The sequence below is a fragment of the Amblyomma maculatum genome, chromosome 11 (genome assembly GCF_055883805.1).
Source record: "Amblyomma maculatum isolate TAMU_Amacu chromosome 11, ASM5588380v1, whole genome shotgun sequence".
In the NCBI taxonomy this organism is placed as follows: domain Eukaryota; kingdom Metazoa; phylum Arthropoda; class Arachnida; order Ixodida; family Ixodidae; genus Amblyomma; species Amblyomma maculatum.
The window spans coordinates 51,482,899-51,510,861 of record NC_139354.1 but is presented as its reverse complement, the minus strand read 5'-3'; the positions used below and the strand labels follow the sequence as shown (position 1 = coordinate 51,510,861).

Sequence of the window (27,963 nt, the reverse complement as noted above, 5' to 3'; positions counted from 1 at the left end):
GTGAGCAGAGGTACCAAACTTCCAGTTGTAGATAGTGTTGAGTCCAACGGCACATGTTGGGCATCGTAGCAACAAGAAGTTCTTGTTTAAGGTTACAGTGCTTCAGATCAGCAGATATTTCATGCGCCTAATGTAATGTCATAAAAAGTACCGTTACATTCTAATATTATGGAAGACTATGAATTGCAAAATTGAGTGGGAAGCACGCACAATGGTTTAAAAAATAAAATACTTGTAAAAGAGGTTTTGCAATGTCGGTTGTGCTATTCAGTCAAGCGTCGCTCTTTCCTCTACTGAAAAACAATCTCTCCGTAACTGGGCGCCACGTAATGTGCATATTATTATAGTTTGACGCAAATTCGAGAGGCCCCCTAAGGAGATAAAGCATATACGCGGTCAATTTCAATTCTTTTTTTGAATATAAAAGGCACTCTGCGTATTGTGGATACAGATTGTAGTGGTGCTTCAACGGGTCCAAAACCATGAAGTTTATTCTTACTCTCTTCATCAGCATGCTAGCGGTTGCTGCTGCTGCTGTCTCGTCGGAACTTCGCAAAAAGACCCGTGATTTAGACATGCTAGAGGTAAGGGATACATACCTATTCCTGCTCTCCTACCATGATGTGGAGTGAAGCCTATGGTTGCTATAAGGAAGTTTTGGATAACTTAGTGGCATTATACAGCGAAGCCTACCGCCTCTGCAAGAGATTTGTTTGCACAAATGGACCACATTGTGATTATATTACACTGAAAAGAATGACCAAGAAAATATTGATCTATGCCATGGTCGTCTGTTGTAATGGACACTGTGCATGATTGTGAAAAGAATATGTAATGTAACGTACCGAATTTATTAAATGCCTTGGAACACAAAAAATAGGCTCTCCACACAAGGCAAACGCCAACATTTTTCCAGCCATTTGTGTTATAATTGCAGGTCGTTTCTGGTGATATTTTAAAACCGCGTTAACTTGGTTTGATTTGCTTTGTAATGTTTAACATTCAAAAGTGACTCAGGCTTTTAGAGACGCCGTAGTAGAGCGCTTCCTAAATTTCGACCGCCTGGTGTTCTTTTATGAGAACTAACATCTCACAGCACACGGGCGTCTTGCCTTTCGGCGGAGGTGAAAAAGTTATCTTATGTTGCATTTTCATTCCTGTATTTCCTCTAAACTCCATAAGCTGTGTCAAAACGTTTGGAAGTTTTGCAATAGGACATCTTAAACGAAGGACCTATAAGACGCACAAAAATTAGCAATTTGCGTGTATAGCTGCCTAGAGCAACTACTTCCAGCGGAGCATCGTTTGCGATGAATCCATTATTAGGTTTTCCAAAGACTAAAGCAAATAGAACTGAAATGTAACAGTATCCACACGTTGATAAATGCTGATACTAAAGTAGTTTCTATCAGCCGCGTAAACCTGGAAACATGAAGCACACGAATGTAGGTTTTTGACCCGCAGGCGCAAGAGCTGGCCGCCAAGTCGATAACAGCCGCATAAAGGAGCCCAGCTGCGAACTGTACGAGAATACGTGCATGCGTGCGATGAGCCGCCCGGTGCAGCTCTCCCCTGTTAGGAGTTCCCGTAACCCAGCCTGCATTCACCCTTCTTTTCAGCACCGTTATTCTCTTCATTATTTTCATTTTTATAGCTTTGTCGTGAAGTTAGATAATGCCGAATCTGTCAGTTCAGCTGTATAGAATTCGGTATAGGCAAAATAATGTACACGTGCGTATAAAAAGATAGAAGATAGAATCTTCTATCTTGAAGATCACAAAGCAGAAATCTTGTCAACATCTCAACAGAAATTACTTTTTGAGAAGATTGGATTATTTCGCGCATCAATTCATGCCTTCGACTTCTACGGAAAAAAAAGCAGCATAATGTTTCCTCTGTTGAACTTTACTGAGCAGCATGCACAAAATCGGAAGAAAAAGCAATTATAGACAAAAAAAAATACTGATTTTGGATCGGTTTCATATAAAAAAATCTCCGAGAAGAAAGTTACACGAGACGCTTCAATACGCGCATGCGAGCATTTACGCTCGTTCCATCGCTGAGTTCCGTCACAGGGTGAGTCACGACCCTACGGTGGACGATCGTGCGTTCGCGTAAAAATATGGGATTGTGCACAAAGGTGACGTCAACACCGCCTGCAGAATTCGGTACGTTATTAGGCATGGGGAGAACGTTTGTTTAGAGGGTTGCCTTTTGAGTTGAAGTTGTTTTACTGGCCACATCGCTATTCATTTCAAATATGCTCGTCCGGAACTTTGAAACGATTCTTTGCTTATTTTTTTACACTGCTGATCACAGAACGGGTTGTATACTAAGGCAAACGCAACCAATTATATACCTTCTGGGATGAACAAGAGTAATATGGCAGAACACTGTCAAGCTTATGTTTCAGACAATGCAAATACGTTTCGAAATTAAAAGGTTGGAAATCCCTTAGTTTTTAGCGCATTATGAATGAATACAATTTTTAGGTAGCATGTAGCATGCTGTTTTATAAACATATTATGGTTGAAATATTATAATTCGTAAGCCTTTCTAGGAATATGAAACGAAAAACCCTAAGCAAAAGTTGTGCGTGAGATTATTGCGTGACATCTAATATATTACGCGAGATTCCGCGAGATGAGTTGTTTAGCGTTCCTGCCATCTGCAATGCAAAGCTTAAATGCACGCCTTAAAACGCCACACGGCAGAAGCTGTGGTGTAGTGAGACTTGCCGGAGAAAGTGTGAAATATACTGCGCTTTTCTTTTACCCTAAACCACTTTATTTATATGTAGCACTGCAACAAACGCCGATAAGAGGCACAAGATGAGAGACAAATGATAGGAGAGGAAGGGCTGGCTTTCGCCAGTCTCCTCTTGAGAGATATCTAAGAGACCCTCAATTTTTTATGGATAAATATTTTCGGTAATATTCCGGTAACCATGTGAATAGTAGCGGCAAGATTTCCTAATTTTCATGAGCCTTTTTGGTTCACGTTTGTGCGAATTACAGCAGACTTCCTATTTGCTCATCCCTGTCTCTTTATGCCATTGCAAAGTTGGTGGTAAATAAACTGCCCACAGTGCGAAATCCTTCTTGGAACGAAAGTCTCCTCTATTATTTCATGTAGAAAAATACACTAATATTTTGTGCTGATACTGATGAACTTTATTTTACAGAATAAAGAAATTAATTTTCATTTATTACATTGTTTGCTTATGTATACTGTTCCTGCTGAAAGTACACTTAATATATGTTAGAATCGCAAGCTCTTTTTGTCAAACTTTAAAAGCTCCCCATCTAAGTTTCTCCACTTGCTCGAATTGGGCAAGCTAAATTGCAACATCCTAATAATAGTTTCCGAGGATGATGTATTTTTATCAGCACATAGCGAATTCCATTTCTTTTTCTTTACTAGGAATCAAAAAGCGTATAATTTCTTTTTCATTTTGGCAGTAACGAACCTTGCACTGCTAATTATTTAGTCTCTAACTCCAGTGGGCTTAGTTTCCACGCTGCCGATGATACTTGTGGGCGAGATAATTTATGAAAAACAAAAGTATTGATTTGTAACACGGTTTAAAATATTTAATTACGAGAACGTGGGGACCACTATTACACAAGAAACTGCAACGGCATAGGTGATTTCGACGGATTGATGCCAGTGCCGCATATAATATTAATGATTTCATTTTTCTCAGATTTTGTGTGCGAGAACATTGGCAACCTCATTTCAGTAATACAAAACACCCAGAAGCAACAATTTAAAGCTTCCTATCAAGGAAATATAACGAGCTTGCATCTGGCTTGTCCAGAGCTGTGTTGTCGTTCTCTTCCTGTGTCTCTGTTTTGAAGTGCGCTAGTTTGATTTCCAAGTATACAGTAGGTCACCTACACAGGACTCTTGCCCCTCTGTTGAAAAAGACGCACTCGGAAAACTATAAGCATGCCTATGGTAGATGGTCGTTGGCAGGAGTTGTACGCACTGTCCCCTGCTGAAGATATCACAGCCTCAAAACGTTCCTAAGGTTCCTCTGGCAAGTGGTAATCAATAGTTGAGGGGCGGAAGATGATAGGCAGGCCCCGCAACAATGTGCCGGGGCTACGTTCTCTTTCGCGGCGGCGGCCGCCGGACATGTGATATATCGACGGATTTCGTCACGGTACGAGAGCAACTTGCACTACCGAGTTGGATAGAGCTGCCAGTTCCTGCCAGCTGATAGAGAAGGAAGGAGCTAGGGTAGCTCTTTTCATTGCTCAATTAATAGGGAATGAAAACCACGGAATATTTGCAACCTCACTCAAATGATGTCTCACCGCCTAAAAAAAGGATATTTTTCTTTGAGGAGGCATGAAGCGGAACCGAATGCCTACAGGAATTCAAAAACTTTACCTGGAATAATCAATTTCGCTATAATAATGTCCAATGTGGTTTGTGCGACCTATGAAAACATTCTCGATACATTGAGGGATTCACAAACTATTCTTAATTCACATTGTTCCATTTTATATAGTTGAAAATTTGATGATATACGATGCTGTAAATTGGTGGCGCTATTTGGTGTTTGCCGCAACTACTTCATTCATCTTGTCTGAATGTTTTTCGCTTAATTGTTCTCATAATGGGCCCAATTGTGGTTTTACAGCGAATATATTGTTACGGGGTCGGTTTATTATTTACAACGTATGACGGGAATGCATAAATGCAAGACACAGGCAGAGTAAAGATTGTCTTCGTCCCAGTCCACGCGCTTCAACCTCGTCCTCCTCTAGTTCATGTGCATCGCAGCGCGGGGCTGCGTATTGACGTTGTTAGGGAAATCTCATTATTTTACGTGCTTTGCGTACATAGAATTCATTGTGACAATTTCAAAGAAGATTTTTATTCCCAAGCTTCTCTGCATAGCTATTTCCTTTGAGTCTCATTGCACACACCTAAATGAGCGTCTTGTAGCTGCAAGAGGAAATAAATTCGCGAGGACTTGAACATCAATCAAAGATAGGTGCATTTGAAAGCACCATTGACACGGTGGGAACGGTGATGCTAAGGTTGGTACCATTCTTGTTTTTTTTCTTTTTTCAGCTTGCAAAAGTAAATGGCCCTATTATCGTCTTGAAGAGGAGGCATCACACAAGTACACAATTACGATGCCTCTCAGCGACGAAAGTTGGAACGTACAGCAAAACAGAGTATAAGTACAGGCTGCGTGCACGAGATCCCATCGGTATCTAGTGAGTAAAAGGGTGCTTTTAAGTGGAGATGTCTCTGGAACATACGTTAGGAATAAAGCCTAATTTTGTGTGTATATCTTCAAAACGAGTGATAGGCACAAAGGAGGAAGCAGGTGACGCCAAAGTACACTTAAGTTATTTCATACTTGGTGATTAAGTACCTGATGCATTCAGAATATGAACTTTGTGGTCTGTCACAGCAAAAACCATTTAAGACCTGCTGATTATTGCCACCAAGAATTTAAACGAAAATTGCGATTTGCGTGGTACCTGCTCCGGAGGTACGTATTTCTATAGCCTGTAAATAAAAAGCCCACACGATTGTTGATTTATGTCCATATATGTTTAAATTCAAAAATGTTTTTCATTCGTAAATAATAGTTTTTCAGAAGGAAAATATTTGTATTTTGATGTTCTCTGTGTATTGATCAATGAGCGCTAACGATACTATTTTTTCAGCGATGAAGAAGATGTCCTTGTAACTCTTTTCCCATCTCACGGCATCTATAAATCCAAATACACTTCCCGAAAAAGTAAGTGAAAAAAATATTTACCACCTTACTATATAAATTATTATTGGCATGTTGTACAGGAAACACTTTGACAGCTGATGTAAATTATATATCGTAACTTGTAGTAAATCCGTGGGCTCATATGGAAGTTTGCTTTATCCAAGCAAAACATATCAATATTGCCCCAATAAGAAAAATGAAATCATTGGTAGCTGGGTGTGGTGAAACATCTAGTATAATAATCACAGCCTTCAAGAAGAACTAGATAAGTTCTAAAGATAGTGACGCATAGCAAAAATGATGGCGCGCGTTTTCATATTATTACATCAATTTGCCACTAGTAGCAGTGCAAGATTATTGTGAGAATATGGTGTAATTGGCAAAGAGGTGAACGAAGCGTTAATACAATATTCGGACTAATTTGGCAGCTTCTACGTACCTTCAGTCATGCCTTATGGCGACATCCTTGGCAGCTCTAAGAAAGGTTACCGAAAGAACGAAAGAAGTTTAGTGTTAAAATAATGGCTTTAATTACACCCCTGCGCAAACAATAGCTCGTAGCCTTTTTCGCTATTGTAAACCAAAACACAAAATATTTATTCGAAATTATAGTTAGGTAATACGCATCGAGACTGATTGAATGGAACGTCGCCATGAAAGAGCCGCACAACGTAATTGCTGAGCGATCCCAATCGAACCCGAAATTTTGTATCTAGATTCTAACCCTTCGCCTTTCGGTAGTTGGGAAACGTTCGTACCACTTCGTTAAAGCGGGGTTTTCAATTTACGTATCGTCGTCTTTCACACAGACTTGCAGTTAAGAACTTCATGATAGTCAGTATCTTTGAGATAATAAAGGCCCAAAAAAGCGAATAGGAATATCGCCTCAAGAAAGTCTATTTGCCGACTACGTTAATCAGGAGGGTAAATTATCACCAGTAGAGTAAAACGGGGTTGAAGTGCACTCTGAATTTTTGTATGAACATATGTGGAGCTTTTATGAGCCCTATCTTGGTTTCAGGCTCTTAGTCTCGGCCGGTGTGGCCAAGCGATGTTACTGCCCCTCGTTTACAATGGTAGAATATTGCGTACCGTCATCCAAGCCGCTGTCTCCTTGCATTCTTGCCAAATTCTACTCCATCAGTGGAATCGCCTGTGAATGTGCCACAACCATTTAATTGTGTTGGTCGGTCAAAAAACCTAGAACGTTGACTCCTAATTATAAAGACCTAGCGAAGAAAAGTACTTTAAAGCCGTCTAGGCCAGTTCTTTCTGAAGAAGGAACAGCCGAAATCTGAGGCAATGCTTCGCCTGCCACTGCTGATAACCGAGCCCTCCCTGTAGAAGCTAAGTACCACTGAAGCGAGAATCCAGAAGTGCCTGGCTCCGAGGATGTAATATTATTACCAATTCAGCAACTGGGACAGCTTGTAACTAGACATTTTTTTGTTGATGTTATTAATCACATGAGCACTCGGTCGGATTCGTAAAATATGATGAAACTGTCCTGGGCGTTTCATCAAATACTGAACATGTTGCGAAAACCGCGCATCCTTCGCGTGATTAGAGCAAAGAAGGCTAGTGTCACTTCCCTCGTTACGTGCGCGTAAATTAAGATTTGTCCTACCGTCAGTGAAGCACTGTATTAAGCAGCAGCGATCCAAACAAGGCGGATGGTGCACTTTGTCCATGTACCACGTTCTTGATCGGCAAAGGTTGAAAATTTTGTTTTGCAGCAAGCACACCGAAGGAACACTTAATAGAAAACTCCTAGACCTTTTCAGAACTTCGTAGAGGAGCAGCAGGTATGGTGTTTAGAATAGTAAAACATCAGGCGAAAAATCTAAACTGAGCAAACGCGGCCCTAAATCTGTTACAGCAACAAGGCGCCTAGCTGATATTTTATGGTGAAGGGGGCTTTATATTCCAATGCGGCTCAGCCATGATGGAAGCGGGCATGGTGAGCTGTGGAATATTTGATTTAACTGTAGAGACCTGACCGTAATCGTGAAGTAGACAGGTGGCCTTCTTTTTGCCTCATTCATATTCATCAGTTTTGTCAACTGTAGCTGTCGAGGAGTTGATTGCAAGATTGCAAATTCAATCGGAAGTTGTCACTTTCGCTTCGAATGTAGAATTTTCATATAGGCTGGGGCATATTCCGAGCCTCAGCCCAGGCTCTAGTTTGTCGGTCTCTGAGGATCAATTTGGTCGAGCACAGATAATGTCTTTGGTGCTTTACTGGATGAGATATTTTGGTAGAACAGGTTTGAGCTGTAAGTGTTGCTTTGCACATATTACTGTCGTAGTGCAAGGTTTGCTCTTGAACAGGTAGCGGCGTCTGTGCGAATAGTTTTTGCGGAGAATTTGTGAACATATTTTGATTCAATCTCCAAACTCTTATGTTCTCGCCAGGTATGGTGAATCAAAAGCTTCGTGATAAATTTCTGAATAGACCCATTTCATAACGTCTCAATAAAAAAAGCAAAACAATATTTCATTCAAGCACACATACTCGCAGCAATTGTTTTTATGGACGTCCTAATTTTATTACAAGAGGGTATAATAATTGCCAGTCTCTAAAAGAACCTCAGTTAAGAACAAGAATCCATTTGTTTTAATTGTTGCCAATCAAACAGCTGCAAATGTTCATTTCCTGCTGAGTAGTCATGGAGCTCAAAAATATACTGCCCCATTCTGATAGTTTACCAAGAAGTTGACCAGTGAGGTGATGCTCTACGCTGAAAATGCAAACCATATTAGTTATTGCTTATTTTATAACAAAGGAGGAATTAACAGACTGCCATAAAGTATCAGGAGAGCCTTCAAGAGCAACCAATTGTGAAAACCATTCAAATCACCTTTGACCTTTGGAAAAGAGCCTCACATAATGAAGAGAATATTATATATAGCCCGTAAAATTATAGAACAATGGTAGCTACCACCCATCTAAACTTTTAATGGCAGTTTAACGATTTAGGTACAAATGACCAAACAAAATTTACAATAATATACAGTTGAAGCTGACGTTGAAAGTTTATCTTCAAATCAAATAACAGTATACAAGAATATACAGCGAGAGGTCCCATGGTACAAGACCGCAGGTGGGACCTCCCATGGTAATAATATATTTTGATAGGCAACCTAAAGAATAATATTATTGTATGAAAATTGTGCTATGACGCAAAAATGAAAATAAATAATTAAATACATAGTGAAATGTACGTTGCCGACAGATTTAGACACAGAAACAGAATACAAAAAATATAAATAACATAGAAATCACAAATTAGGAAAAAGAATGTTTAATTTGAACTTGAACAAAGAAAGTGTATCAGATTGCCTAATGCCGAAATTCTAAGAATGACAAAATGATATGAACGAAAATCGAAGTCATTGTTTCCCGTACCTAGTACTGACCTTAGGTAGTAGAAAATTATTACGTAGAGTGAACCGCGTAAAGCGGTTGTTTTTGATCGTGTCGGGAGGAAAGAGACTAAGCTGGAGCTGATGGTGAAGAATCTTAAAGAATAGAATACCGATATGATAAAGATAAAGAGCCGAAAGGGGTAGCAGCTTTAAATCCATGAACAAAATATGCAAGGGTAACATTCGAGGGGAGGAGGTTATGAGGAGTATGACTTACTTTTGCAGTATTATTATTGGCCAAAGATGAACATTATGGGCATTTCCCTATGATGAAATGCCGTAGTTTAAGTGGTTGTGGACGAATACGCTGTAAAGTGAAATAACGTTTGTTTTGGGAAATAGGATCGGGCATTGATTAATGCGCGTAACCCTTATGCAGTTTTCTTGCAAGTTTCCGCTATATGATAGTAAAATTTTAGGTGAGGGTCAATAACAACAACTAGAAACGAAAATTGTTCTTGCGACGCGATAGCAGTGAAACTAAAATATATGGCTTCTGAGGGGGGTGGAAAATCTGAAAGCAAGGCTTAGTAACATTCACAAACAAGCAGTTATTGTGGCACCAATGCTCAAGAGAATTAATGTTATTTTGAGGGATAGATATGAGCTGGTAAATATCATAGTCCGATGTCATCGTGGTAGAGTCATCTGCGTATAGTATACTATTACAATGCCTACAACAGGATGGCAGATCAGTGATATAGAGTATAAACAATACAGGGCCTAGACTAGAACTCTGTGGAACCCCTTTGTTAGCGAGAGCTTCGTTACATGCGTGGTTATAATACAAACTATGTGCTTTCGGTCACGATAAAAGCTCGTCAATTGCATTAGTGGAGGTCCTGCTATGCCCTACGACTATAGTTTCTAAAACAAGATGGAGTGATCGATGGAATCAAATGTTTTGCTGGAATCAATGAAAACTGCGCCTGAAAATTTTCCTTTCCCGATAGCAAGCCTGACGTAATCTACGAGAGAAGCTATAGCAGTATCTGTAGATAGTCCGCGTGAGTATCTGTCAGTATGTTATACTTTTCTATATATTCGGACAGGCTTATTTCAATTATGTTTCAATAATTTTGTCAAAAAAAGAAAGAATGGCAATCGGTCGGTAATTATTTGGCGGAGCGGGATGGCCATTTTTGAACACTGGTATTATTTTTGCTATCTTGAGCTGCTGGGGATAACTACCGCATTAAAAACAAGATTGCAGATATGGCTGAGAACTGGTGCCAGCACTGATCGGAAAACGTTCACGTGTTTTCCATGGATGTTGTCAACGCCGGGACCGCTCATCTTTCAGTTATTAATTACGGATAGCATTTCTTCAAGGCAAGGGGGGGTAAGAAAGAAGGAATGGAGGCAGCGCTCAGGAGAAAACGTGCATGACGAAAAGGAAGAATAATTATATGAGTAGGAAAAATATTTGCAAAATGTGTTCGCTATTACTTCAGGATTAGTTAAACGAACACCATATTGGAAGATAGAATTAACAACACTGGATGACTGCGGAGCTGCCAATTTTGTTTAGAATTATTAGCCTTTCTGGATAATTCATTTTTATAATAGCTTTGTTTAGCTTCTTTTAGAAGAGATGATGGTATACTCAAATACCTGGTGAATCACAATTTAAGACGAAGATTACATGGTTAGCATTTAGTTTTCTTACACTTGTTTTCTTCTTTTCCGCAGTGAGTTTAAGAGTTCAGTAGTTATCCATGGGAAAAAAGGGGCATCATACTTTCTCACTACTACTATTGCCACAGTAGTAGCCAGAATATTGTGCGAAAATAATCACTGTGGCGTTGACAGGGAGTGAGAGTAGGATGATAATAACTCTTGTTTAAAATCCACATCATGGTTTCAATCTCATAAAGATTTGAGTTCATACAGCAGGGCTTTGTGTATGTTTTAATTGGCGAGCATGAAATTCCACGCAAAGACCCATCAAAGAATCCTCTCCAAATACCATTAGTAAATAATTATCGCGTACACTCCCTTTAGAACCTCTCCCCTGCATCCCATTTTTGAAGAACCTTTGCCAGAACAGTGTGCGCCAATTTCACAATGAGAAAGTTAATGTCTGATAGAGTGGCTTCCATTGCACCCGCGAAGGTTATTGGTGAGAATCCAGCTTTGTTTTTGATGTTACTGCTCCACTGGCCGCCACGACACCACTTTATGTTTTCTGTCCTACCGATCTCCCAATTCCTAAATTACTTATTCAAAACACACAAAAAAACATTATGTCCGATAGTAACTACTCGCTCAAGGTGTCATGGCCCGAATACGATAGCGAATACTTATTGTCCATATCTTTGATGAAAACCCCTCTAAATTCGTGCATCATCATCCTCATTTCATAATTCTTACTTCCCCATCTTACTTCCTTCTTCTCCACCTCTTGCCTGTAAAGCAACAGATAATGTCTTAGCATTCATTCCTAATGAAGATGCACTTGCTGTCTAAACAAAAACCTAATAATTGATACGAATCCATAAGGAAGTCAACTTTCCCTTGAGTAACCAGGAGTAGACAATTTATACCCTTAGCAATCGCAGCAAAAACTGCAGAAAAATGAGGGCAGATGAGGGCAGTTAGAATTTGCAAAAAAAGCTAAAATTACTGTGCCAACGAGAGCTAAAGGGGTTAATGCATTTTTAAAGTGTAAGGCTTGTCACAAATGTGTGGTTTAGCTGGTTTAATGGAACGATATTTAAAGATACAAAACAGAAGAAAATGCAAAACCGCGCAGGTGGATTACAATCCGCGGACAAAACTGTGCGAAAACCCCTAATGCTACCTATAGCTGCAAGACTGCCAATGAGGGCACTTAGGATAGATATTTGAAACAAACCAACAGTGAGGGGTTCAAGGAATCTATAGAAAATGGTATTTATTTTTGCTTTCGAAACTAATTAGTAGCATACCCCTTTTATCGTAGAATATAATGAACTGATTACAAAGTAGAAGAAAACCAACACACCGTTGATGGTATTCAAATCAAAGGTGTTCTAAACTTATCTCCGATTATCCTAAACATTAGCTTTTGCAACAGGAGTTATATCACATGCTTTTCTCGAGTATCAATGTAGCCTGTAATCAAACTTTGAGAGTTCACCATAGCTACGCTCATCCATGAAGGCGGACGTAGTTCGTCCTGAGCTACCGTACGTGTCGCTTTTATATATTATATATATATATATATATATATATATATATATATGTGCAAGGTAAATTCGACCGTCCAGCCTCAGCACAGGGCCAAATAAAACACAATCTGACCGTCTTGCTTAGTGCACACGCAGTCGCCAGCCGTCGAGTCCGTAGCAATCTTTCTGCGCGTTTATTGCGTTCACTTTCGGTATTGTACGAAAAATACATGCATTTCGTCGACACTCAGGGCTTTATAAAACGAGATTGTCTTCACCTCAATAAGTGCTGCGGTATGTAACTTTTCACGGCTTTAAACTCCCTATTCGGACTAACTTCACCACGATGGTACTTAAATGGGTATTGTATTTTTGAATATTAGTTGAACATTCAAAGTACGTTTGGTGCATATTCGTCTGCAATGGCGGAGAGCTAGTTCCTGCAAACACATTAATATTTTAGCTTAAATATTTTCGAACAGGTTTGAAGGCAAAGACCGAAACAGTTGGTATTACTAGCAACCACGTAATAAAATTCTTCCTACTGCTTCCTTAGTTTTATCTCCAGAAGTTTCAGCAGAAGCCGGTCGCTCTCAACACTGGACACTTGCTATCCTCTCTGTTTATTTCTGTGAGCAAATCTTCCCTTAGAAAGCTTCCATAGTTGTTGATTCTCGGCCGCATACGCCAGACTCAGTAAAACCCTGCCCTGATCTCGCATTAACCAGTCAGCCCATCTGCTTGAGTGCTTGTTCGTGTTAAGTTGTATATTTTCCGCTCGAGGGTCTTCCTTTGTCTACGAAGCAACAATCCTCCTACTCATTGACGCTTTCTTTCTTCTCTTTTTGGGAACGTCTTTTCTGCCCCTATCTTAAGGTTTTGTTTGTTTTGTAGTTCTCTTTCCCTGAAATGGCAATCGAAAACAATGTAACGCAATATTCATAAAGTTTAGACTACGTAAAAAACGTCGACACTAAATGCATTCTGAAGTGTGAACTGCTATGAACTATTTATATAATATGTGCGTATTTCGCAAGTAAAGAAAATTTGAATGATTTCGAGTGCCATATCATGCGTAGGGGCGCCATTTGTTTAATATAGAATATGGTAAATGCAACTATAACGAGCTTAATCATGCACAATATATTATTTTCCTTTCGTTATTTGAATCCCCACGGGCAACATGGAAAAAGTTGTAAATTAGGCACACTTGGGATGTTCACCTGGTTAGCTTTGCAACATATTGCGCCCCAAAAAAGCAACATTTGATTTGGTAAATTCAATCCAATATGTTTAAGTCATTGAATTCTTTAATATAGAGGATATGTGATCTGATACCGATCTAAAGTGCACATAAATAAAAAACTCTTTCTTATTTTTATAAAACTAAACTTTCTAAACAGTAAAATTATGCAGTGTATGCCAAATACAAAAAGAACCGGAAAAGGTTACTGGAAAAGTTTCGTATATTACGCGGACACTGCTCCTAGACAGGTTGCACATTAGACGGTTCCTGTGATTAAAAGCAGTATTTTTGATGTGAAGGAAGAGCCACACGTATTATCTATATGCGTTGTCTTCATACAGCTGCCTCTAGGGCTGCTACGGTCACATTTGCTTAACATACGAATATGGACAAAATAGAAAAATAGCCGTGTTGTTCTATACATTTCTTTACAGTAACCAAAGTAGTAAGGACAATAATGAAATTGTCAGTCACAAAAGCAGTCAGCAGTTCTAGCGCGCATAGTGAGTCAGAGAAATAACTCAAGTTACTGGCATTCTAGTGGAAATCAGAAGACACTGACATGAAGAGGGTGTGCATTGTAAAGAGAGGATGACATATGGCCGCTGAGGGTAAAAAAAAGTTGATGCACCTAACTCAGGACCGGGTTAATTGAGGAATATAGGAGAGGCATTCGACCTACAGTGGGTATAGTGCGGCTGATGATTATGTTCAATAATATTTCACTAAATGTTAAGAAACTCAAAGGAGTGAATGCTAGGTTACATTTTGCTAATAATAAACGTGACAAATTCTTTCATTTAGGGACTTTGCCATGAATACAACTTGGCCTTTATTTTCGCAAATTCAAGTTCACGCCTTCCCTTATGATTAGAAAGTTTTATGTTTAGTGGTTGCGGAAATCAATAGCAGTGCAAGTTTCCCATATTTCAGATACGTTTATATATGTCAGTAAACTAAAAAAAAGCAGCCACAACCTTTATTTTCCTTCCGTTTCAGTTGCTTTTTCTTTTTGCGTTATTTATATTAGATCGTGTTGGCAGGGCTGAACATGTTTCTCAAGTTAACCAAGGTACCTACCACGCCGCTATTATTACGCCGATGTCCTAAAGCAGAATCTTCCATGATATTTGTTTTTTTTTTGCGTAGTCAATTATGAAGCTCTTCCTTCAAAGCATACGTGCCAACTCGAAGACTGAAATTTTTATTTCAATCTCAGGGACAGGCGTTCCCAGGACAAAGGCCTTTTTCCAACGTTCAGTAATAGATTTGTTGCCACAAGCTTTCAGATGTCTGAAATACCATGCTTGGCTGATTGATCCCCGTTTCCTCATAACGATGTGGTATTTGGAAGCGGTATAGGCATTGATGTTATTTTTTGCCATTTAGCGATGTGTTCGCAAAACAGATACTTGCGGTCTAAAGTTAGAACATGTAATCTTTATTCGACGGCTCAAAGAAAAATATATTTTCGCCACTGCAGTTTCAGAAAGACCTAAATAAACTACCGAGTCTTCAGGGACTACGGAGCGCAGCGAAACACCACGACTCTGAAACCCAAGGGTCATATGGGGTCATATGCAATAGCTGATTCAAGAAATAACGCAATGTCAGTGAAAAAGCCTGAATCTGCCCATAAATGGCCAGGAAAGGTTCAGGCAAATAGTAATAAATAATACTCGACAAATCTGCGAAGGCAATTTTTTGAGTTTGGATATGAAAGTGTGAACTAAATAAAATTTTTGGCTAATGATAGTGATTCCGCTTGTCGTATATGCGGTGGTACAAGTAGCCATAATGAACGTTAGACGTTTACTAAATATCGAATATTTTGGAAAAACGTTGTGGAAAGTTTAACAATAAGGTTGATGGCTGAACGCATATTTTGTACTTTATAGCTGGACTGAATGTGGAACTCACGCTTAAGGCCATGGATGACAAGAAATCATGTTTCGTCATTTTCGTACAAAACAGCGACGGAGATAATGGTAAGTGGAATACTGCTTACGTTTACTGGTGAATCGACAATGTAAATAACAGTTGCCGAAACCAGCAGCATCAAACAGCCCACCCAAGGGGTTACGAGATTTAGACCATTAGCCAAATGGTGTTAGAGTCCTTTTTCTGAAAGCATTGGCCAACTTCAAGAGTCGGTTTAACATCAGGTTATTTTTATACAAACCACAAGTGCGTCTTCCTCAGACGGCGCGCTAGTTTGTGGAAATGAAAAACGGCATTGGCGCCATAGTCTGCATGAAAGTCTGACGAAAATTATCCGTTTTCGTGAGGAAGCGTCCGGATGACGTACCCTCTCTTCCATCTCCAAGTGTAAATTTATCCTTTATTAATAGGCGACGAGGGTATTTATTAACTGTCGTACCTTTTCAATGGCTTTCAGCGATCCATACTGAAGTGGCGTCCTCCCGACAAAAATCTAGCATGATATGTTTTCCTTTGTCAGCAAAGAATGCGGGGTTTAATCTGGAAATAGGATGTCATAGTTTACCTTCAATAATGTTGCGTTATTATTTTTATTTCCTTTTATTTTGCTAATTCCTCGCTTCTGGCCCGTAAAAAATACAGTTCTAGTTTGAGGACATCCTTCAGAGCTGCCTTTAAATGGGCGTTTAAATGATAAACTGGAGTTAGCTCATTTCTCTCATAGAACAGTGATAAACGTGTTGGAGCTTAAAAGCTTTTGGTTGCCACCAGTTTCTTAATATAGTGTCTTAAAATTCTGGCTGCTTTTGATTCATTGACGCTCATTCTCTCTTGAAACTGTGCAGTTTCTCCACACAAAAGTTCTTTTTTTTTTGATACTCCTAAAGGCAAAGAAATAGAATCATACCGCCATCTATGTCCGTTTTAATGAATGCATAAAATAATTCTGCTTCTGAACTTTTGTTTCAACGATGCTCCAGGGACAAAGACGTACTCTACGTATAGGCTAGCGGTATCAACACACGACTTCAGCGCGCTAGCCCAGATATATCTCGCGGCTGTATGACGCTGCCGCAGCGTGACGCTGATGGGGTGCAAATCGTTGCATTTTTATAGACATATAGCTTGAGAACGCGTGAATTCGGCGACGAAGGATTCGAAATGAATCAAGCAAACGTTTTTGTAAGCTGAATATCCTTCCAAGCCTAGTTTCAGGTTTCCCTAATCGCGGCGTCGAGTTCATGAAAGTTGGCAATAGCAGCAATTCAAGCTCTTGTCATTGTTTCAACGTTCACCTCATCGTACCATCTTCCACGCTTGTTCTAAATTAAATTTCTCTGATCTTCAGTTACCGTCACTCACTTCGCGACCTATACCACTCTAGCATTTTTAATTGTTAATTTTTTACAGCTTTGGTCGAGAGAGATGTCGTTTTTGTGCTAAGTCTGTAGCTCTCCTTTCAATATATTTTTCCTTCGTGTATGAGCAGCAAGGGAAGGTTATCTTTTATATCTCACTCAGAGTCTTGTCCTGTTTTGTATTTTTCCTTTGCTGTATCTAAAAATGACAAACACTTCCGGCATTGCATAACAAGTATTGCTACCTGAAAATATAAAAAAGATTAACGTTAAACACATGACTATAGTTACTTGTTTGACGACGTGCGCCCTGAATGTGTGCTTTATAGCTGATCTAAGATTTCTATATTCTTCAGTGTTTTTAATGACGCTTCCCCATCGGCGAAACATTTTATGTGTGTAATTTATTTAAATTCAGGCAAAGGCTGAATCTATGGTAATGAGAGCGACGGAAATGGGCAATGTTTATTTCATGGATGGACTCCATGTCACCTTATTCAACGAACATCATCAAGCGACTGCCAGAAACCACAACTGTAAGAATAGGATCCTCGTACAGCACGTAGCTGTATGTGAGACGCATGTGTTGAAACATCTATTGTTATTACCATCACCAATTATTAAATATCATGATTATTATGTGCACCTGCAGAGGTCAAATCGAGACCAGCCTTATTGCAACTAAAAATAAATTTAGAATAAACGTTTGTAGCAAAATGCGACATATGCACAAGAAATTGTCGTATTTGTATTTTACAATGAAAAGTGTTATTTCATGGCAGAAGTGATATATTGAATAAAATGGCAGCTGTGCAATAAGTAAACAATTGTCATAGCTAGTGCAGAGTTAAAATACTTGGCGCTCTGCATACAAAAGAGAGGAAAGCCGCAAGCATTAGATATAGGTTGCTATGGCTATTTCCAAGAGGTGTGAGCCTCCGATCAGGCAGAAAGCCGGCCAAGATTCATTTGGCGTTTTAAGTCGGACAAAGAGCAAAACGAGTCGCACTATCCTTCCTCCTATGGGGGATACGTCAATTAGGTTGGGAGCGCATGCAGAAACGTGGAACGATGCAGTGAAAGAAGACCAAAATCGGTAAAATGTTTTTTGTTGATATGTTAACTCTCTCTTTAGATGATTACCTTTTTTGCTTCTGGAGATTAGATCATCGGATAATGTTGGGGATTTATTTGCGCCATTTGTTCTACTTGTGTTGGTTTCATTGAAAAGCTAAGGTATGGCGCCACCAGTGCCCCGGCTGTGGTGGTAGTGAAAGCTACATTTTCTGAAGGCCGAGATATCCACAGGAGCCTTCAAGAGCTGTGGTATTTTAGATACCATGAGGCGGTGGCCGGGGGTACAATATTTGGGATGTGAATGAAGATGGTGAGCATAGTCTGTTCGTAATATTAAAACCGCGCAAACGATAAGAAAGAGGGAAGGTGACAATACAGTGCTGTAAAGACACCTCGTGGATTGTTCTTGCTTTTGCCCTGTCTTTTCCGCGGTGTTAATTTTGCGATGTGCCACCAACCGGCTGACAGCCACGCTCTGCTATGACTGCTCGTAGATTGCAACAAAGCGAGAATTAGGATTAGAATGCATATTTATTGATAATAGCAAGACGGCCATGGAACAGGGAAGTATTGTGCGGAGTTCCTTAAAGGTTGTTCTGAACGCTTTCCAATAAATAATGTGTCTTTCCTGTTGGTTGGCATCATCGATGTCAGTATAAAGCAAATGTAGAGCTTGTATTTCCGCAATAAAGTTCTCATTTATTACAGTGCGAATATACTCCCGAAATTGACTGTGAAGTACTTAAACGCTGGCCTGATATATTACCATCTATGATCTAACTAGTTTCCAAAGTTGAGATATTAGACAGTGGTTAAAATAGAAAGTTGCTATGTGCAAATGCTTGTTTTGTTACTCTGACGTCAATTGCAACACTTAACAAAAGCATCGTGCCGAAAAAAATGCTCAGCAATCCGTTACAGAAATATATATGCCGCCCTCAAGGGAGCTACCTCGCTCCTCTTATGTACGACCAGAAGAAAGAATATATACGAATCTCAGATTATATTTTAGAAACAGTCTGCCGAGACTTCCCGCAAACGAAATGAAAATTCGGATCGCCTACAGAAGGGGGGGGGGGGGGGTATATGCTTTGAGTATTGAGGTTTTTAATGTAGCTTTTTGGTTCAGGCTGGCGAAGACTGTCACCCCGATTTCATATACTTTATTATCTCACTCAAATATAGGCATAACTGTACTGTCTGGAATTTTTGTTGATTTCAAAGAAAACTAATTTTAGCGCTAGCGATCCTCAACCGAAATTTACTGTTGCCATGTTATTTAAACCAACCATTCAAGCAAATTTTTTCAAGCTGCTTTTAATGACCATATTTTTTAACCCACAACACTAAAGCAGCGGTCTGTTTGTTTTGAATCATAGATTAGACCGGAAATATGTGCCATTGAAATTTCAATATGACATTTCGAAGCACAAATGCTTCCTAAGGCATAGGCAAATCAGCAGAAATTGTTTTCAATTTCGCAAAACGTCGTATATTGAAACAGTTTTAACCTCTCCCAAAGAAATCTCTTCTGGGACAGATGCCAGAAACCGACTAAATGTGAATACAGACCCCCGGTTGACGCAGCTAAATATGCAGGTAATTTGAGCATGGGAAGCGCGAGAAAGAGGACAGAGAGGAAGATCTGGTGTAAAAACATGCGCTTAATATTTTGTCCTGACATTACCCGCACATATTTGCCTATGGCCGTCTACTTCGTTAAGCATCCTTGAGAATTGAGCGACATCGACTTTTATTTGTATTTGTTGGAAGGATGGTGGAACCGTTTCCTTCGCCCTTCGAACTGTCCAAACTTGGACTTTGGGACGTTGCGACCGCGAAAGTGCCAAAATGTCTAAAGTTACTCCTCTTTCTTTTTTTTGCGCGATCATATACACAGTCGCGTGTGTGCTCAGCTATCATAATATAATATGGGATCGCCGACTACTGTTTGTCATGCAATGTAAACGTGTACCTATATTATGGAATAGTTATAAATATTGCAATAATAGCAGTGTGCCATTACTCCTAATTTATTCAATAAAAGCAAATGTTAACGGTCCGTGGGCGTCATGTATGTGATCCAGCAACGCAGGTGTACACAACATTTCTTAGTGCATTTTACCTTAATGAATTTGAGCGCTGAAGTTATAGCACACTGATACGAGATACGGTTGTGTTATTGTACACGCTTCCGTGAGAGAAATTTTCACTTACCTAATCTCTGTTTAAGATTTGGCTTTCAATGCGTGACGCGTGCCCCTCATTGTTTTCTGCTTTACGCGCACGGGAAAACTGTATAAGTTAAAAATCGGAACAGCCACTGTAGAGCAGTTAGTAAGTGCCCGGCGCGATCAGGCTTGTAGCATAGCTGTTAAAAAAGCATAGTCAGCAACAAAAGCGCTAATTATCGGACAATGTGTAGGATATTTACACATGAATTAACTCTGAGGTACATGAGAAAGCGTCTGGAATTTGCTCGCTAGTTGAGGATTCTCAAACATATGCGTCTACCTCACAGGAGTACATAATGCACTGCCCTCGATAACATCACATATATTTTTCACTCCCTGCCGCCAATCTCGTTACGGTCCTTTGGCTGCTGTAGAGATCTGTATAGAACTCCTCGGCTACTTTGACTATCTTGTCCATATTCGTGATGACGTTGCCTGCCTTGTCCCTTATCTCATACATCTGGTTTTTGCCTATGCCCAACTTTTTCTTTACCGCTTTAAGGCTTCCCCCGTTCTTCACAGCATGCTCAATTTTCTCCATGTTACACTTCCTTATATCAGCCACCTTGCGCTTGTTGATTAGCTTGGATATCTCGGCTAATTCAATCTGGTCTATTCGATTGGAAGCTTTCATACTCTGGCGTTTCTTAATCAAATATTTCGTCTCCTTAGACAGCTTACCGGTATGCTCTCTAACTATTCTACCGCCTACTTCTACCGCACACTTAGAGATAACATCTCTGAAATTGTTGTTCATTGCCTCTAGGGTAATGTCGCCATCTTCAATGAGAGCTGAACATCTATTCTGTAGCGAGACACTGAATTCTTCTGCCCTCCCCCTCACTGCTAATGCGTTGATGGGTTTCTTTCATACTAATCTGTAGCGTTCCTTCTTCAGATTTAAGCTAATTCGGGACCTCACCATCCTGTGGTCACTGCATCGCACTTTCCCGATTGGCGGCAGGGAAAAACAGTCAGACGTCCCACCAGTTACGAAGGACGAGGTCAAGAAAGCATTAGAAACTATGAAAAGGGGGAAATCAGCTGGAGAAGATCAGATAACTACAGATTTGCTAAAGGACGGGGGGATATCGTGCTAGAAAAACAGGCCACTCTGTATACGCAGTGCCTGATGTCATCGACGGTACCAGAACCATGGAAGAATGCAAACATTATCCTCATTCATAAGAAAGGGGACTCTAAGGACCTTACAAATTACAGACCAATCAGCTTACTGTCTGTTACGTATAAGGTATTTACTAAGGTAATCGCTAATAGAATCAGGAAAACCTTAGACTGCAATCAAGCAAAGGATCAAGCAGGGTTTCGGGAACGGTACTCTACTATTGATCATATCCATACCATCAACCAGGTGACAGAAAAAAGCTCAGAATATAACCATCCCTTATACATAGCATTCATTGATTACGAAAAAGCATTTGACTCAGTTGAAACATCGACGGTGATGCAGGCATTGCGAAATCAGGGGGTAGACGAGCCATACGTGAAAGTGCTAGAAGATATATATATATAGTGACTGCACAGCAACCATAGTTCTGCATAAAGAAAGTAACAAAATTCCCATAAAGAAAGGTGTTAGGCAAGGAGAGACAATCTCCCCAGTACTATTGACAGCTTGCTTAGAGGAGGTATTCAGAGACTTGGAATGGGAGCAGTTAGGGATAAGGGTAGACGGAGAATACCTCAGTAATCTGCGATTTGCTGATAACAATGCATTACTAAGCAACTCGGGGGATGAACTGCAAATAATGATTGATGACCTAGACAGGAAACGTAGAAGGGTAGGCTTGAAAATCAATATGCACAAGACTAAGGTATGTTCAACAGCCTCGGGAAGAAACAGCAGTTTACATTAGGTAGCGAAGTACTGGAAGTAGTAGGCGATTATGTCTACTTAGGACAGGTAGTAACCGCAGATCCGGACCATGAAAAGGAAATAACAAGAAGAATAAGATTGGGATGGAGCGCATATGGCAAGCGCTCGCAGAATATTACTAGCAGCTTACCGGTATCGCTCAAGATGAAAGTATACAACAGTTGCATCTTACCTGTACTCACCTACGGGGCTGAAACGTGGAGGTTAACCAAGCGAGTTCTACTTAGGCTGAGGACAACCCAAAGGGCCATGGAACGAAAAATGGTAGGGGTAACATTAAGAGATAGGAAGCGTGCAGAGTGGGTCAGTGAAATAACTCAAGTTACCGACATTATAGTGGACATTAGGAAGAAGAAATGGGCATGGGCAGGACATGTAGTGCGAAGAGAGAATAACAGATGGTCGCTTAGGGTAACAAACTGGATTCCAAGAGAAGGAAAGCGTAGCAGGAGGCGGCAGAAAGTTAGGTGGGCGGATGAGGTTAAGAATTTCGCGGGGGCAAATGGATGCAGCTAGAACAGAACCGGGTAAAGTGGAGAAATATGGGAGAGGTCTTCGCTCTGCATTGGGTATAGTCAGGGTGATGGTGATGATGATGATGATGATAATGATGATGATAATTTTGCACTCCGATGTTTATTTGCCAGCACAACCTAAAAGCTGAAAATAAAGAGAGACATGTATAGAAAACTGGCCAGATCGACATTTTAGCGGAAGGCACAAACGGAGGCATCTGTAGTGGCTTTAACTTGCATGTAGCTGTAATGTCTACTGACCTGCTGACTATTAGCGGACATTTGAAGTTGTGGGGGTCTTTAATTGATCGAGTGGCTGTGAGAAGATCATGTTACAGAAAGGGGAATGGCACTGCTTTATTTTGATTTTCTCATGCCGGCTGAAAGCTAAGAATAGTTGATTTGTTTTCCGAATGAAGCCACTGGTCACACGACTTTTTCGCACTGCTCATTACTATTGTTATGATTGAAGAAAATTGAAAAACTTTGTGCAATGCTTTACTTCCGTCATATAGCTTTTTTCGCGTTCAGGAGGTATTTACATGGGGCGTTTAGCTCATGCAAATGAACAAGCTGGTTTGCCTAGAACAGTTACACATGCATTACTTAGCCTGAAGATTTTTTGGTTAACATATGCTTCCATACCGGGCGCAGGTACAGCCATTTCTTTCTTATTCCCGGTGGCTATTGCGGAGCTGCACGAGCACGAATCTGCCAACAACCCAAAGTACTATACAGTAACAGCGGTCCGTCTTTTTTCTACACTACTAACGGCCGCACTGCATCTCAAATGTCTACACAGAAAAGGGCGATACTCCCGGTTTGCGGCACACAGAATAGAGTATAATTAGATTCTCATCTGTCTCCTCAGGAACCTGTATGAAGGGCAAGAGGCCACAGTCAAAACTGGGCATGGTCTTACTGATTGGTTTCCGATTGAGAAAGGAGTGAGGCAAGGCTGCATACTGTCGCCCTGCCTATTTAACCTATATGCAGAGTGCATCATGAGGAAGGCCGGTCTGGACGAGTCTTCAGCTGGAGTGAAGATTGCTGGAAAACGTATCAACAACCTTAGATATGCGGATGATACCACTTTTATTGCAGAAAGTGAATCGGAACTCAAGAGACTTCTGATGCGCGTACAAGAAGAGAGTGAGAAGTTTGGGCTTAAACTGAACATTAAAAAGACAAAGATCATGACGTCTTGCCCTATCAAGTCCTGGAGCATCAAGGGACAAGAAGTGGAAGCTGTGACAGATTTTCTCTTCTTGGGCTCCAAGATTACCTCGGAAGGAGACTGCAGCCATGAAATTAGGAGACGCCTGCTTCTGGGAAAGAGAGCAATGGTTAGCCTTGACCGCCTAGTAAAGAGCAGAGACAATAGTCTCCCAACCAAGATCCGTATAACTCGTGCTATGGTATTTCCAGTTGTGATGTATGGATGCGAGAGTTGGACTGTGAAAAAGGCTGAAGAATTGACGCTTTTGAATTGTGGTGCTGGCGAAGACTCTTGAGAGTTCCTTGGACTGCCAGAAGATCAAATCAGTCGATATTGTCGACCATAAACCCTGACTGCTCATTGGAGGGTCAAATTCTAAAGCTAAAACTCAGCTACTTTGGTCATCTGATGAGAAGAGAGGAGTCGCTGGAGAAAGATTTGATGTTGGGAAAGGTTGACGGTCGCCGGAGAAGGGGTAGGCAGCGAACGCGATGGTTAGATGGCATCCTCGAGGCACTGCAGATGAAGTTATGTGATGTTAGGAAGATAGTGAGAGACCGGAAAGCGTGGCGTGAAATGGTCCATAGGGTCACGAAGAGTCGGACACGACTGAACGACTGAACTGAGATTTTAGTAGGGAATAAGGAATCAGTCTCGCAGCGATTGAAAAGCATCACCATCTTTGCTCACAGAGTCCTGCAATTACCCTGGGGGGAGAAATGCTCACAAGACGGACGGAACAATAAATCAGGTGATATATTGGTTGCTGCTGAGAGAGGACAATCACTACGACCTTACGATATTGCCGTATTCTGCACAAATAGCCCCGATGCCAAAAACGCCATCCTGCCACCCTCTATACAGATGAAAGTGTGGATGATTAGCTTTAGGATTTGAAGTGATTTGCATAGATGATTTTGAGCCTCGTCAGAGGGGATCAGAGGACGGCGTCAATGGCTCAGTGAGATACTTTACAGCAGGCATTTCTTTCAGAAAATGAGAGCGATGCTGGCACTGGTCTATACATTTTGCCATATGCCGAAGTTTGATCACGGCAACCAGGAGCGGTCCACGCTGACGTATTTTGTGGCGCAAAAGGTTCCGTAAAACTGATAAATTTAAATTAAGTGTAGCGCCGAATTGTGTCCAAAATGCTGTAATGCCGTTCGAATTGAACTATGGAGAGAATCCCCTTTGGCCTCTGCAGAACATCTGTGAAAATAAGCCCTCAAGAGGAAGTTGTGGTCTCAGGTGGAGTGATTAAAAGCGATATATTTGGCCATTATATCGATGACGATAGTGGTTAATCGATAGTGGTTAATCCTTCAGACATACTTCCGGTGTTCAGGGTGACGGCATAGAGGTAGAACTTCACGCGCTGCATGAAAAGTGTTCCCGGTACGAATCTCTGAGCCTGAATATGAATACTCTCTTCAGCAAACGAGAGAGCCGTATGTAGAAATAGGAGGGTCATTTTGAGGGTATTTCCTAATGTGGTCTAATCCATGGAGTGCGTAGATTGCGGAGGTCAGCGGAAAGGCGCGTTGAAGTGACCACAGGAAAGTTAGGTTTCAAAACTGTCTTGATTTAAGTAGGCAACGTAATAAAATAGAAGTAAAAAGCCAGGTCACGAATTACCAGTCAGAGGGAAGGTCGAGAAATTTGAGATCTCGCCGCAAGAAAGTTTTCTGGTTTACATGATGACGACGACTTAGTGTAGAATCCGGGCAAAATAAATTTTAAAAATTTAATTACGCAGAACGTGAAAGAAATTGGCGGGAAGACTTGTAATGAAAGACAACTGGCGGTAGATTTCTTCACGGCGGAATCATGGCTTCATGTGCACAAGTAGTGGTGCCCCATTGCGCAGTCCAGTAAAAGATGCAAGCTGCAAATAAGGTCTTGTATAAAGCAGGCATACGGCGGAGTGAAGCCTTGTTTCCGCATCACTACGAAGCCGCGAAACGAGATTATTATTTTGAGACTCCTTAGGGTATTCTTCGCGACGGTTCGCGACGAGCATCCTAAAGGCCTCATTGTAACTGCCTTCCATTTTACTGACTATTTGGACGTCTTTGTTCAGGGAAGAGGTGAATTGTTTGAATAAGTTGAAATTTTCCCCCATGAAGAATGTACGTTTTCTCTGGTTGGCTAAGCTTGACTGCGAAAGTGTATTTCTGCGTAAAGCTTGATTTCGGGGTTACTACCGGAGACTTCGGTCTGGCCGGTATTATTTTTCTGCTCCTCTTAGCAACATTCAATACGCACCGAATACTTTCAACGTTCGTCAAAAAGAGATGATGTTGGTTGGCTTGGTAGTGTCTTCACTCATATCATGAAATGTCCCCCAATCTTCCATATCTCTGTTTTGTGTGCCGCTAAGTCTACTGTGCCTACCCTAGCTCTGTGACGGCGCTGATGACAGCGCATGGAAACGAAGGTAAAGCTTTGGTGGTGGCCTAGGCATCGCGGAAACTTTAGGAACTCTGCTGCTGCTGAGCTATAGGCTGAAAGGTTGCAACTCCACCCTTATACTAATGGTCGCGAAATAAAAGTATTTTATCCAAAGCGCAAAGTGGCGTTGCTGGTTGTTAATGGAAAACGATCAGACAGAGTTTGTAAGGTCTCAAATGGAAGTCGGCACAATATATTAGTTTTCATCACCGTTATTCTTGAATGAGAGGGAGTTGCTGAGCCTTGCGAAGTCGACTGTCCTTCGTAGAAAAGTTGTTTTCAGCTATTTATAACACGGAAAATAATGCACGAATACGTGCCGCGGCTTCATTAAAAATGAACTCGGACTAGATTCTTGCTATGGGTTGCGAAGTTCGAAAAACGTAAAACGCTTTATGTTACTCAGTTTTTCAGTACATTATGGTATCTGCACATATTATTATTTACTTAGTGCCTAATGAATTGCTACTTTTGAATGTAGAACAACTTAGGAAACTAGCGCGCACAGCCTTTGTAAAAACTGCTGGGCACAATTTTGTTTTCATTTAAAAATTGGAAAAAAAGAAGCAAGTCTAGTTGATCACCGACTGTAGTGAGAAAACTAGCTTCAAACAAAAATTTAAACAAGTACCTTACACTGTGCCCCTAGATGTATATCACTGAATAAAAGTATATCATATATACTTCAATGCGTATAGTGTTTCCTGGCTCACGCTTTTAATAATTGTAAATAAATGGAGATCAAGGATTCCAAAATTTGGTCACGTGGTGTTGTGAATGCTGTACATGACAAAAGATTTGAGAGGTATAGCGACAAGTGACTATTCAGTCCGCACGCGCTGCCGACAATTGGCCATGCGTACCAAAGTTGCCGCGACAGCCGCAACTGTGATATGTGGCACTATCGCATTGGCTGCATGCAGCTGTGCAACCGCTCTGCCACTGAAATAAACTATTTAATGTACTGACTGGCGCCCGGAAAAGAACTGCACAATTCTTGGTCGACGACAGCAGGAAGAGGGCTCACTGGTCGCCGAAGTGCGAATTCCCGTTCTATTGGGCAACGCTCAATTTACCGTCGGCACAGAAACATCGAAATAAACCGGATAACAGATACTAGAAATGTCTTGCACAAGGCGGAAACTTCATTGCTCGCGTGCAATTGTTTCATAATAATTTCAGCTCATCTCAAGCTACAAAGAAATTGATAATCCACGTTTTGGGACACCCAGAATGAGCAAGCAAAAAATACAAGATCGTTCTGTGCACTACCGTTAGTGTGATCCGCACGTAGTCGGCTTTTTAAAAGCAACAAAGACATATTTGTAACCGGGACAATGTCAAATTCTCTAGAATCTCAAACCTTACAAGCTAAAATTTGAATCTTTCTTTTGGTGTACTGCTCTGGCATTTTTAAAAGCTAGATAGTCAACTATTGTTTAAATGGTTGTAAATTTAAATGTGAACAACAAGGTAATAAATACATTTTTATTTTTCACAGGTTGTGAGCTTCTGATGCAAGCATCAGAGTTTACAGGCATTGTTCCCCTGGACTGCGCAAGATATTATGAAAAGCAATGTAGTGGAGACAGCATCGACCTTAATGTAAACAGCTGTATGTACAAGTAATAGCACCCGCTCGCTTTGGGACGGTTGACTAAAAAAGGAAATAAAGAGCAGTTCAAATTACCA

At 40.6% G+C, this 27,963-nt stretch overlaps 1 protein-coding gene across 1 annotated transcript; it reads left to right on the top strand.

The window, feature by feature from the left end:
- Positions 1-460: 460 nt before the first annotated feature.
- LOC146173790 (uncharacterized) lies at positions 461-27,960 on the top strand. The gene is made up of 5 exons (XM_084584061.1): positions 461-584; positions 5,089-5,237; positions 5,697-5,770; positions 15,475-15,564; positions 27,773-27,960. The coding sequence occupies exons 1-5, from the start codon at positions 483-485 to the stop codon at positions 27,898-27,900; spliced, it is 543 nt and encodes a 180-aa protein (XP_084440187.1). The 5' UTR covers positions 461-482; the 3' UTR covers positions 27,901-27,960.
- Positions 27,961-27,963: the final 3 nt, after the last annotated feature.

Coding starts and splice junctions, on each gene's coding strand:
- LOC146173790 (XM_084584061.1), top strand. CDS start 483: ATGAAGTTTATTCTTACTCTCTTCATCAGCATGCTAGCGGTTGCTGCT. Junction 5,238..5,696: donor CGAGATCCCATCGGTATCTA/GTGAGTAAAAGG, acceptor CTATTTTTTCAG/CGATGAAGAAGATGTCCTTG. Junction 5,771..15,474: donor CAAATACACTTCCCGAAAAA/GTAAGTGAAAAA, acceptor TGTACTTTATAG/CTGGACTGAATGTGGAACTC.